Genomic DNA, 14,139 nt, shown 5'->3' with positions numbered 1-14,139 from the left:
TTTTCCTGGGTGTTCCCTAGTGAGCTCACTTCTCCTTAGGCACTTCACCATAGGCACCTTAATTCCTCTAGTCTGGTTCCGTCTTCACAGTAATTGCACTCCAATTAAATCACACAGGTGCTGCCAATCCTTTGTCATTAGTCTCCCTATGTATAGCTGTCTTTCTCTGTCATCTGTATGGAGTCCTTACCCTATGTGTCTAAGCTCTCGTGTCCCGAGACTTCGTTCCTCCGAGTTCCCGTTTTCATCCAGTTCCCTTTTTGGTTTTGTTTGTCTCTCAAGACTGTTTATTTTGTATTTTTCTTTCTGTTTAATAAACCCATACCTTGCTATTGGATCCTACCCTCTCCTTGTGTTTTTCCCAAACCCAACCGTCACAAATATTGCCTCTTAAAAAAATATAATAATAATTATTATTATATCTGACAGTGGAAATTAGCATATTGGACATAAACCTATAAACCTCATTACAAGTAATAACACAATACAGTAATATATATTATATAAAGGCTTTAATTAAAGGAAAAGCAATGATGACAGAATCTTTGGTTGAACTATTCCTTTAGTGTTTCATGATTCAGTTGGCCTGAATACGACTGATTCAATCATGGACAGTTATAGTTAAAGAATGAGAGCATTCAAAGTTTTGATGCAAAACAGCTGGGATGTGTAACAATATTAAAACAGGTCTAGCGTCGGAAAACTCCCTGGACACTTGTCACATGATGCGATAGGTGACAAAAGTAAGTTAAAAACCGAGTAGTCCACTCCCTATTCTCGTCCAAATCAAACGATGATTCTCTAACCCCTGTAACCAGGCAACAATGAGGTGAGTCACCAGCTGAAGAATGATGTCAATAAAGACAGCAGATGTTGAGCAGATGTGCAGCTTGGTTAAGGATGTAAAAGTCTCCCTCTGGAGCAGTCTGCAGCATCAAGGAGCACTTTTAACAGGAAACCACACAAAAATACAGGGTGACGCAGATTCTCACATTCTCTCTGTGTGCGGTGAAGGTGTGACAGTTTATGTATTAGATAATGTCCAAAAATCTTGGATTGCACAAAACCAGCACCAATGAAAGCGGGATATGAAATTGACATGAGGCTCATTTTGTTTATTTGGCTTCCTCTGAGCATGAATGAATAATGACTTTATTAAACTAAACTAAACTTCACCAGATGAATGACAGAACTGAACTAGATTTGTATTTCTTGAAGGAAATATAATTTCTTCAACTGATTACATTTTTGGATTCTGTGCAAAATGAAATCTGCATTACAGTTGTGATAGAATAAACACATATGTGCATTACTATTCTTTCAGTGTTTATATAGTTAAACAGATAAGAGAAAACACCAATACCAATTAATGACAAGAAAGATTCATCCTAACACAGCGTGTTAACTGTATAACTGTATAAAATAGATCTGGGAAAAATAACGTTAATTAATAATGGCTGTTTAATATGTCAAAAATATATTAACGCAATTAACACAGCATCCATTTTTTCAATTCCTGTAGTAGCTTTGTTAATGTCTTTTCAACACATCCTTTGGCTAATGTACAGTGATGTACAGTAAATAAGTTCATTTACTGTACATCAGAAGCTGTTATAATATTTTACATTTATTTGTAACTGCTAAATGAAAACAAAAACAATCAGATAAATTTCAGTTTATGCTATTACGCAAAATACCTTTAATTACTCATTTAATTACAATTATTACAAATATCCCAGATATTTAAGAATATACATACATACACACACACACACACACACACACACACACACACAGTGGGTACAGAAAAGATTCACTTCTTTTAAAATAATCACATTTTGTTGCTTTACCATATGAAATGAAGACGGACACAATTTTTTTTTTATTCAGCTGTATAATTACTATGTATATATAAGAACACAAACACACACATTCATGTACATATTTAAGTAAAACATTTTGTTAATATATTAAATGTATTTATATATAATATACATTACATGAATATAAATATTTACATGCAAATACGGCCATTAAAATATGAAATAAAAATGCCAAATGTGAAATATTTAAAAAACATTTTAGGTGTTAATTTGAAGATTGTGAAAATATATTTTAATATATATATTATATATATATATATATTTTAATTGATCAACAGCCATAATTACAAATCATATAATACTTCACCCCAAGGCTGAAATTATCCAAAAAAACAACAACGTTTGAATGGAGTCTGGAGTTTAGCAGAAGAAAAAGAAGAGTGCCAGGGGAACTAAGGTAACTGAGGTGAAGAGACACTAAATGAGTAATGTGGCTGGTGTGTGCGGTTGTAAAGAATGTGCATATATGTGTTCCTGTTATGGAGAATGTAGTGTTAATGTTGCGTACCGGCTGAGTTCATGCACTCTTCCACTGAGCCAACTGTGAACTTGCTCTGCAGAATGCTGTTCATGTCCTCTAAAAAGTTCAGTCTCAAGAGGGGATTCAATCCATCCTTTACCTTGACTGAGGGAGAAACACATAAAAAGCAAGACATTTCGAATCCATTATCATATCAGACACAAATATTCAGCATACCACTAAAAACAATATGCCAAGAATGCTCTGGATGTCATGGTTAACAAACTCAAGACCACTGTTATTACTTCTTCCTATTAAGAAATTCTTGACGAAACTAAATTGCAGAATATGTGTTCAAACCCTCCTATTATGTAAAAAAACTAGGTAAAAAGTTTTGGTAGCACTTTATTTTACAGTCCTGTTCCTCATGTACATACTATGTACTCATTATGGTAATTGCAATAACTATGTAATAACTAGGTACTAACCCTGAACCTACCCCTAAACCTAACCCTACCCCATGTAGTTACCTCGTGTTACCAGAACTTTCTTAGATAAATACACTGTAAGTACACTATAACTACATGTAAGTACACGTACTATAAAATAAAGTGCAACCAAAGTTTTTGTTGTGTGTCAAATTGCAATCAATAAAAATTGCAATCAATAAAAAATCAATAATATGAAACACTAAAAGACTCATGTTAAACAGAAAACCTCTATTGTTGCTTGTCAGAGACTACAAATATGTGAGAATATGAATATAAATATAATTTATGCAAGGTATTTAATAATTCCCATCTATTTAATTGTGTTAGGCGATAATTAGACCCACATATTTCAAAGTTTAAAAGGAGCTGCTCAGACAGTCATGATAATTGCAGTGACTATTTGAACACTGAGGTGCAAATAACTTCAAGTCACTATAAACAGTACCTACAGTGCAACTACTAATATTGGCAACCTTCGTAAATATGAGCAAAGGCAGCTGTGGAAATAAATATGCAATGTTTATCTTTTTCATTCATTCATTTCATTCATTCATTCAAAAAATGCACAAAAAATCATTGAAGTAAAACCATGGGAAGTTGGGGGGAAATCTTATTATGAAATAAATGTTTTTCTCTAGTTCACATCAGCCACAAATACTGGCACCCAATTACTGCAACATCCTTTTCCCAAGATAACAGCTTTGAGTTTTCAATATTAGTGGTTGACACTGTCTAACATTGTACTTGGTGTAAGTAGTATTAATGCTATTTGTACTTCCTTTGTCTTTTTGTTATGTCTGGTTCTCAAAACCTTTTGAGGGCAAAATTAGTTTCTCACACTACTTTTCAGTGCTGCAACAGTCTAGTAATTAAAATCCAAAGAGCTAACAACCTAAAAACAACCTTTGACAGGCTGATTGTGATTGCCTTGTGACTGTGAAACTCAACTAGATGGAAAAAACAAAACGTAAATCATTGATAAGACGAGTCTTCAGTTTCAGGGAAACTTTGAGTCTTAATTTTCATAAGTTCTCATGTATTTCATCTTTTAGTGTCTGAGTGAGTTATAAAGATGTTCTGTTTTGTTACATGACTCTTTGCTGTTTTTGGCAATTGTATGGAAACAACTGGGGTCAGTGTGACAAAAGTCCCAAAACAAAAGTCATGTGTCGAAGCTTTGCAAAGACTAGAAGATCCCTAGACTTTCAGAATCTAATGATCAAGGTGCTTTCATAGAATGTTTCATCTCGGATAATTATCTCAGATTTTACAGATGCTTGTATATTCAGCATACCTAAAACATATCTTTAGTATGATATTCATACAGAAGGATCTAGTGAAGTGCTCCAGTGCATACACCGCTGCCAGAAACGGAATAAGGACAGTGTCTGTCAGTAATCTGTACCTGTCCTGTAGTTGATATTCCAGCCCTGAATCTCCTCGTCCTCCTTGGGCCCAAACTGAAAATCGCACAGCCACAGTCACCGCAAGCTTCAAACTGACCAGTGCCATCCTTGTAATGTCTACCCTGCCTCCTGACAGAACCCCAAAAGATGGCCCAAACCCCTTATTGGGGTCCTATACAGATGTGTGGTAAGTGTGGAAAGATGAAATTTAAGTAATTGAAAACACACAGAAGAGATGACAAGATCAAACCACAAAAAAGTGAGGAAAAAGAAGGGCATCCTCAGCCTCTCCCCTCTGTTTGTTTTCAGAAAAACCCCTTTATGGTGTTCTGTCAGTAATATTGGCTGATGTTGTGGCTTTCACTGTGATTAAAAACTCCCTGTTTGTTTGAAAGGAAAGCATCGGGATTCTTTCTTGTACATCTTGCATAGCACAGCTGGAATAACAGCTGCTGCAACACTGCTTTCTCTTACTGCAGAGGGAGGAAAGCATTGCAAGATGTCTACACAGATACACACCAAAATAGCTGTTTTTTACTGTGTTCATGATAACAAAGAAAATACTGTTGCTTTGCACATGTCCTATGTTTGAAAAATGAAAGGTGTTACAATAAGGTTCTAAACATTAACAGCTAATGCATTGAGTATCCTGAACTAACAATGAACATTTTTTTTATTTTATTATTAATCTAAGTTGTTTGCTCATTTTAGTTCTTAATGCATTCATGTAGAAAATCTATTAATAAATAAACACAAAATTCACATTAACAAAGATCAATGCTGTTCTATAGCTATTAATTTTTTTTTTTTTAGTGTAACTGCAATAAAACCAGGCAGTATATGCCATGTTTATTAGGCAGTCATATTATTTCTTACTTTAAAAGGTGAAATGTACAAAAACAAAATCTACATTTATTTTGGGCATTCCGAAAAAAGTTTCTGTTAAATTATTTCAATGAAAAGTATAACGAATAATATTTTAATTTATTTGAACAGAAGGATGTAGTATGGAGAAGAAGTGAGACAGATATCGCCATCTAATGAGCAAATACTGTCATCACAGCACTTTAGCAGTCCACAGTCCAGCAATAAACTCGCCCATTATCCAGACCGTTCTGACCCAGTTTCTTTCCCATATCCCGGACCATCACTCATGGCAATGCCAGCAAGGTCTTAGGGATCCCTGACCTAAAAACTGAATTACATTAAAACCAATTCATTCTCAGCTGCTCTAACAAAGACAAGCAAATGAACTGAAAAATGCATTTTTACAAATACTTGGACTACAAAGGAGTGAAGGCCAAGGCAATGCAACATTGCCCAAGTTTCCTACCCAGAACTTTGCTGTTTCAAAGGCTGTAGCGTTTATCACAAACTCCTGCAGATTAAAAAAAGAAGAAGTTAGCTAGGCCTATCAAAAATAATTGATGGAAGGATCATGGTAAAAAAATAAACAAAAGTTTTTATGATGACAGATGGCTTTATGTATTGTGGATTTATAAGCGAGTCATAGTTTGAGATATTTCATCCCCTTACGAAAGGAAAATATATTTACCAATATATTTCTTAAAATATATTTTGATATATTGTAATATGTTATTTTTCCTTTTTATTTTCTAATATCTTATATATTTGAATATATATATATATATATATATATATATTTGTTTCATAAGGGTCTATAAAATGCTTCAATGTGATTTGAATTATCAGATAACATATAAACACTATGAAATATTTACTATGGTTGCTAATACTTCAGCTATCATGAATAAACAGTGAAGAATAGTATTTATTAATCTACATGAATGTTAACTTGTTTATTTTATATTTTATTTTAATATTTGCTTATTATAACATTAACATTAACCTACATAAATGAACTGACAATCGATGTCTCTTTATGATTTGTAAGGCCACGTTTGTATAATCTCATGAAATGACTGCAGTGTGTTAAGACTTGCATTAAATCTTTGGGCAAAAGTAGAGGAGACGTTGTTGCATTGGGTACTGGAGTATACTAGAGTATCTGAGTGCTGGGCACCATATTAATATGTTATCAGTGTCTCATGTGGTTTGTATTGGCCTAATACTGAGCTTGTGTGTCAAAATGTCCTAGTTGTATGCAAGGTGAATAAAGTCAAAGCCATCATTTACATTTACATTTACATTTATTCATTTAGCAGACGCTTTTATCCAAAGCGACTTACAGATGAAGACAGTGGAAGCAATCAAAAACAACAAAAAGAGCAATGATATATAAGTGCTATAACAAGTCTCAGTTAGGTTAACACAGTACACAGGATTTTAACTAATATAATAAATAAAAAGGAAACAGATAGAATAAAAAAATAAAAGAATAGAGCAAGCTAGTTAGAGGTCTTTACACATACACACCCACATACATATACAATTGATAATAAATGAAAAGAAAATAGAATACAAAAAGATTAGAAAGGTAGTTCGATTTTTTAAAGAATAGAATTAGAATAGTGAATGTTAAAGTTAGAGGGTCAAATAAAGATGGAAGAGATGTGTTTTAAGCCGATTCTTGAAGATGGCTAAGGACTCAGCTGCTCGGATTGAGTTGGGGAGGTCGTTCCACCAGAAGGGAACATTTAATTTAAAAGTCCGTAAAAGTGACTATGTGCTTCTTTGGGATGGCACAATCCAGCGACGTTCACTTGCAGAACGCAAGCTTCTAGAGGGCACATAAGTCTGAAGTAACGAATTTAGGTAAATGGGTGCAGAGCCAGTGGTAGTTTTGTAGGCAAACATCAATGCCTTGAATTTTATGCGAGCAGCTATTGGAAGCCAGTGCAAATTGATAAACAGAGGTGTGACGTGTATTCTTTTTGGCTCATTGAAAATTAATCTTGCTGCCGCGTTCTGAATTAATTGTAAAGGTTTGGTAGAGTTGCCTGCCAAGAGGGCATTGCAATAGTCCAGCCTGGACAGAACAAGAGCTTAAAATTATCATTTAATTTATATTATCATTTAAAGTATCATACTATACTTTGAGCACCAAAAAAAAAAAAAAAAGAATGAAAGAAAGAAAAAAAAAAATATATATATATATATATATATATATATATATATATATATATATATATATATAAATAAGTACGATCAGCAATCACCCTGACCCCAAGATCTGCATTTTCTGGTAACACTTTTTAATCTCATTCTTTAGTTTAGTTTATGCATTAACTAGCAACATATCAGGTAAAGTATTTTCATGAATCTTTGTTCATGTTAGTTAACAAAAACACACCACATCATTGTTAGTTCATGTTAGCTCAGGCTCATTAAATAATCTTAAAAGACAAGTTTTGACTTTGAACATGTATATGTACATGTTGAAATTAACTATGGTTAACTAAGGCTTTAGAATAATTTTTCATGGTTAGTTCATGTTAAACAAAGGAAGTTTATTGTAAAGTGTTACCCATTTTCATTTTGAGTAGTGGGTTTTGTAATCAACCAAATTTGCTATAAATGCATGTGGTGCATGTTTACCAAGTACACTGAACTTGAGAAGCTTTTAGTTTATTCTTTATGACTTACATTTGCTGCATGCCATAAACAACAGAGATAATTTACCATCACTTGGTCAAGCTCCTGCACAAACATTACAGTAAGTGTCTCCAAGGTCCTGTGTTTGACACTTTGGCTCCAAACTTCTAACATGGTTGAAAACAAACTTTTAATAATATGCTTTAAATAATAATAATAATAATAATAATAATAATAATAATAATAATATATGAATAACGAATAAATTATTGAAATAACAGTTGATTACATGTAGATTACGAATGTATTTTAAACATTTAGAAAAAGTGAGCAGAACATAATAAGATGAGATGAACGCAGCAATCCACGGTGTTCATACATGTTCTCAAGTGCACAACTAAACAGGTGTGTTTTTGTGAAACAAACAAACAAATAAAAAGTATATTGTTATTATTGTTCAAATATTTTTAAAATAAAGTATTTTATTTTTCCGAGTAATTCTGTGACACATAAAAGGCCCTGTTTTGAGTGATTGACATGATTTTCTACGCCAGGGGACGCTGTTATGCCGCGCTACATAAAGACACGAGGGGATGTGTATCCGTGCCCTTGTCTTGGATTTTCAGCCTGTTAATGGGGATTAAATGAAAACAATGTAATAATCACATCATGTGTAAAAAGAATACAGAGATGCCAAACAATAATTACCCAAATAATCATTTTATTCCGAATGATTTATTACTATAAATAGCATATAATAGAAGGTAGCAAATTATTTTATATTGAGGAGAAATACAGTATTCTGAACAAGTTGGGTCTTGCTTTCTGACTCCCACATGGGCTGTACTGTAGCTGTTTTGTGATCATTGACTTGTTGGTGAGAACTGCAGTGCTGCATTGAAACCATTAGACAGCCACTTCTAGACTGAAGGGATGACAGATCAAAATATACAGGGGTTCTCATAAATAAATACATAAATTGCAGTATCACTAATTTTGTGAGCTTCTCTGTCATTTATATTCAGTGTCACCAAGAATACAACACAATAATTCACCAACAACTATATTAAAGACTACAGTAAAGATTTAGTCAAATTTTTAATTCTTAATGAATAAACTATTACATATTCCTAATTCATGTTTCAACATGGATCCTTTTAAGGGCTTGGCACAGAGCATAACCTCATTCTTTCTCACGGCCTCTCATCCCTTCTCTTCCTCTGGGCTCACTCGAGCCTCCTCTTCCTCTTTGTTTGTTCCATGGGGAGATATGACACAGTGGATAATTGTGTGACCCACTTTGTGCCCCTTGCAGGCCTAAAACACTGAACTCACATACACTGAACAAAAAACAGATAGACATTAAGCATGCATGAGTAAGAAATAACTCTGAAAGCTTTGCTTTGTGCATACTATAGGTGGGCAAATATTTCCCAACAACATATCCTAATAACGATACAACACAGCTGAAAACAATGACCTATGATTTATACATTTCTATATACATTCCAAAAAAATTAAAGGAGAAATTAGATGGGGTTTTTTTAGCTTGAGAAGTGGATTTTAGAATAAATTTAAATTAGGATGAAAAAACAGCAATTATCACAGACCAATGTTCGGCGACAATCTTATATTGTCCTTTTTTTAAATATAGCCTATATTTTGGAATTAGATCCCAGTAAACACAATTAAGGTTTTCTTAAAAGACTAGACACCACAGATATTGGGAAGAGTGTTGCTCTAATGCTCTAATGTTAATGCTATATTTATGTCCTTCATATTCTCTCTCTCTCTCAGTGCACGTAAATTTAATGGACCTGGAAATGCTTTGTGATATCCATTAGAAGCTTCCTCTTACTTTTGAATGTTGTCAGCCTTGGTATCATCGGCAAACAATGCAAAAACTTCTTCAGTTTCAGCAGTGAAGCCTCTACAGTTTATATTACAAAATCTACAGACGTCAAAAAAAAAAAAAAAAAAAAAAAAAAAAAATTTATAATTTCCCCCTTGCGATGAGAGCAGCACTTTTGTGTTCATTTCACGAGCTCGTATTGGGTGTGTCCGCTCTGTCATTCAAGACTTGCTCAATCCGTAAGCTCCGCCCCTTTTGTGCTCGGCTCTGGTGCGGCACACGGACTGTCAAGTCACCGCGTAACTTTGCTCAATAGCTGGATTTTACATCACTTTTGGAGTACAACAACTTACTTTTCTGGTGTGTAACGTTATCGGACCAGTCTTGGATGAGATGGAGGTTTAGGAGGGCTCATTGTCGTTGTAAAGAGTAACGTTAAGATTTGGGTTATATTTGGTGTTTGATGGCTGCTGGGGATGGAGCCCAGCTGCCGGCGACCGTAGCGGCCAGCAGGAGCGTGGAGAAGGCGCTGGAAGAGGCTGCGTCCAGCGGAGCGCTCATCCTCTCCAACCGTAAACTAAAAGAGTTCCCCCGCACCGCCAAGAACTATGACCTGTCCGACATTACACACGCAGGTAAGACTTAAAGTAAGCGGTCACGGGATGAGAGAGGGGGAGGAAGTGGATCAGTGCATTTAATGTCCTTTGTTTGAGTGTCTTCTTCACCTGCGCCCCTTCTGCAGGGGTGTACGAGCACCACCACCATCACGCCCGACCCAGAAAAAGCGGATCTTTTACTTGCACGAACATTGTAGGAAGCAGATCATCTGATAAGTTCATTTAAGTCCTCGCTTTCGTTTCTACAGAACTGAATCACTGCATATACACCAGCTTATTGTGTTTTTAAAGTCAGTTTTTTTTTTGTTTGTTTGTTTTTTTTTTAGTTTGAGGCTGGTGTGTTTGCTTTAGAAATTGAAGACATCTGCGCTGTGCTTCTCTTCCTGTTGTTGAGGTGGAAACTACATTCAGGCTGAGCCATCTTACCACAGACCCACTGTAGAACTTCACATTTGATCTGAGTGCAGTGAAAAGCCAGCAGAACTGGTGAAATAAAATGTTATTGTTGCAGTCAGCTCATTTGAGTGCACTCTCATTTGTATGTTGAGATCCATCTTGCCAGCAGCACTAATATGACCATCTGCTCCTCTCATACAAAGTGGGTATAAAGCAGCCATAGAAACCACCGAAAGCACATGGTCTGAAGTCTAATAGAGATGTTGCAGTGCATTTAAAATGTGCTCTGGGCTAAGCATGTGGCATTTCATGCCATTTACTGTAATTTCAGTTCTCGTACCTCTTTTTGTACCTCTTTGTGACCCACAGTTGGAGTTATTAAGAAGTTTGACACCATGCTGTAATAATCACTCCGTTGCATTAATGTAGCTAAACAGTGCTAAACCACCAGAATTTCTGTGCAGAGGAATATTATGACTTTTACATACTGATTATTTAATCATTTTTAAAAATGCATTATTAAGACTGGCATAACCCAGTTAAGCCATTATTCGAAGCTCTAGCTGGCAAATGGCTGTATTCTTTAGATTTTTGTGTAATTTAGAGTATTCACTGTAACTGAACATCCCTTTTTATCTGCTCATGTCCAAACCAAGGTCATTCTGTGAGACGTTAGAAAAAGACATGTGGTGAAAAGTTGAGCTCCTGAACAAAATATTTTTTTTTTTTTTGGAGCGAGGAAAAGGCCTATGTTTTCTAATTCACTGTGCCCTGGTATGCCATTGTTAAGGACATAAGTTCATTAAATTAAATGGGCTGTAATAAACAGCGAGTACAAGAATTTGAATGAATGAAATGAATGCACATGTTCTAAATATTTTCGGAATATTCTGATTACATGTACACAGGAGAAACAATCCATTGTTGTTGTTGTTGTTTTCAGAATAGAAACTTAACCAAAAGACATACTTTAATCAGATCAAATGTTGATTTGATTTAAAGAGTACCGACTTCTATAGAGTAGCTTGAGACTGAGTCTTCTATAGTTCCTATAGTTCAGTATGTCCTGTTTTAGGATTAGATGGAATAATCTCTTATTTTTCTGGGGAGGTTTTTCACAGTATTCTGCATTGATAACCATGTTGCCTTGACAACCGTACTGTACATCTGACTCTCCAAAATACAAGCGCCAGTTTGGGATCAGTCTGAGGGTGCCGAACAATTCAAGAGAACTAGGCCTGGAAACTGGCATTTATAAATGCTAGAAATCCAAGCATAGTTCCAGTGGGGAAAAAAAATCATTTCATAATAGTAATGTTCCACAAACACACCTACCATCAGGTGGAGAATGATTACTAGGTGCTGGTCACATCTTACTGGTTGTAGTCGCAGTGTGTATTTTAAGTGCACTTGAAGGTAGGTGGAAGATGATAGTGTCTCATTTTGGCTAAGGAGGCAAGGATTGATGGGCCTTGGTTTATTCTTTCACTCTCTTCAGTCTACACACACTCATAGTCCCATTATTTTCTGAAGCTCACTTTCCAGTGTGGACGAACTTCCCCTCAGGAAGGTCAGGGTCCAGTTTGGTGCTGGACAACAAAGCTCAGCCTCTTCAATCCATCCCAAAACCTTTCAAAATAGACCTCTACACTCATTACTAGAGTAATAATATAGATGCAGTTGACTTTCCTTATAACAATAACACAAGTTAGACTGTACCTCAGCACTTTAGGGTGTGAAGACGTCCCATACTGCCTTTGTTTTCAGCATCCCAGAGAAGTCAAAAATAAATTTGAAAGAGGTGCTGAAAGATGGATGTAGAGAAAGCTTAAGATAAGAGCGTATGAAAACAGAAGGACCACCGCAGATGCAGCTCTGAGTGGAAAATGTTCTCGGGACATGGGCACCTCAAGAGGATCCTCCAAATAAAATCACAGTGAATGTGTTTTGATTCCATTGTTTCCATCCAGCTCCCACATACTTGTGACCGTGCCTGGGGCATGAACGTCATGTAGCCCGTAACAAAGTGTTTAATTCAGTGGGACACACACACACTCCATACCACAACTAAGCCTCAGAGCAGCTGAGAGAAAGAGGGCAGGGTCCGAGGCCTTTTTTTGATAAAATGGGCTTGTGGACTGTTCCCATTGTCGTGATATTCCCGAAATAGGGACCCTCCTCTTTCCCCCCAACTGCAGTCCCATTCGTTTAGACCCCTCCTCCATTTTCTGAGCCAGGCTTCTCTCGCTCTCCCCATTCCTGTTAGTTCTCTTAGTTTTTATCTCTTTCTTTTCTTGGTTGGGTGAAGATTCCCGTTTATCCAGGTCAGCAAAGAAGGCCTTACATTTGGTTGTCTATTGGATGTTTTTCAAAGGGCGTTCTGGAGATGGCCTCAATTATATTCTCCAAGATACTTTCCTCATGGCTTATTTCCATTGATCTGTTATCCCCCATCAGTAATGTTTCCTGTCCGACATTAGCCTGTAGGCACGGCTGTGTCTGTGGCAGTGAAAGTCTGGACTGTCTGGATGTTGGACTAATAACGGGTCTAGTTTTTTGGCATACTGTACATTCAGAGCTGCATTTGACTATCTATGTTGCAGTTTTGCCTGTGATTTGATTGTAAGGAACAAAAGGACATTAAAACAGCCATTATTAGAAACGTCTAGACAATTTTTTTAAATAATACTGTTTTTGTGCTTTAAAGATAAATACTTATGAATCATGTTCACAGGCCTTACACTATGCATTACATGAGATAAGACAAGATGTCAGAAAAGGAGTTTAAATAATCATTCTAATTCAATAATACGGAAGGCCACACCACAGATATAATGATAACTATACAGAGAAATTATATCATTGAAATCACTTTTTTTTTTTTTTGGCTGAAGAAAGATTAAAACATTGTTTTAAAACGCTTGAGCATTTAAAGCAGCAGCTACAATAGATGACGTAACTGCAGCGCACGTTTATATTAAACCAAACATTATTATATTATAGATGGAGTAGAGGCTATCATTATTGTTATCATTATAGTTACTGTTCTTGATGTGATCGGTGGGTCATGAAGAGCTAAGAGAGATGTGAGCAGTTGATGTGCGGAAGCTGTGACTTGATAATTTGACTGAACAATTTTAGACAGAAATGTATGATTTCTCCCAAAGTATCTTAAGACAAACATTTTTTTTTTTCATCTGGTTTGGTTTTGCAGCTTTATTGTTAAAGATACAAAGAACTTCCCCATCAGTTTGAAAGGCTGCTTTGAAAGAATCATTTTCCAGATAAAGAGTTTGGTAGCATCGTTTCTTCCTGTTTTATTTATTTATTTGCTATGTACGTTTTAATTCAGTTCAATTCAAATTGATTTGTATAGCCCTTTTCACAATACACATGGTTTCAAAGCAGCTTTACAGAAAATGCATTTTCATTACATTACATTGTAATGCCATCATGCATCACAGAGTTTCTGTTTAGGACTAAAATAGTTTGAAGGATTCAGTCCACACCCACACGTT

The 14,139-nt window shown here is 35.6% G+C and overlaps 1 protein-coding gene across 2 annotated transcripts in view; it reads left to right on the top strand.

The window, feature by feature from the left end:
• Window positions 1-9,837: 9,837 nt before the first annotated feature.
• The window catches only part of LOC113051597 (leucine-rich repeat and calponin homology domain-containing protein 4-like), a 35,896-nt gene continuing 31,594 nt past the window's right edge, over window positions 9,838-14,139 (top strand). Inside the window, exon 1 of one of the 2 annotated variants that reach the window (XM_026215489.1) lies at window positions 9,838-10,243. In XM_026215489.1, the coding sequence (XP_026071274.1) occupies window positions 10,072-10,243 (172 nt within the window). In that variant the 5' untranslated portion in view covers window positions 9,838-10,071. The remainder of the gene's footprint in view (window positions 10,244-14,139) is intronic. The other variant, XM_026215490.1, reaches the window with a different exon arrangement.

The sequence above is a fragment of the Carassius auratus genome, chromosome 32, assembly GCF_003368295.1.
Source record: "Carassius auratus strain Wakin chromosome 32, ASM336829v1, whole genome shotgun sequence".
Lineage (NCBI taxonomy): Eukaryota > Metazoa > Chordata > Actinopteri > Cypriniformes > Cyprinidae > Carassius > Carassius auratus.
The sequence above is the reverse complement of the archived record's forward strand: the minus strand, read 5'-3'. Positions and strand labels throughout refer to the sequence as shown.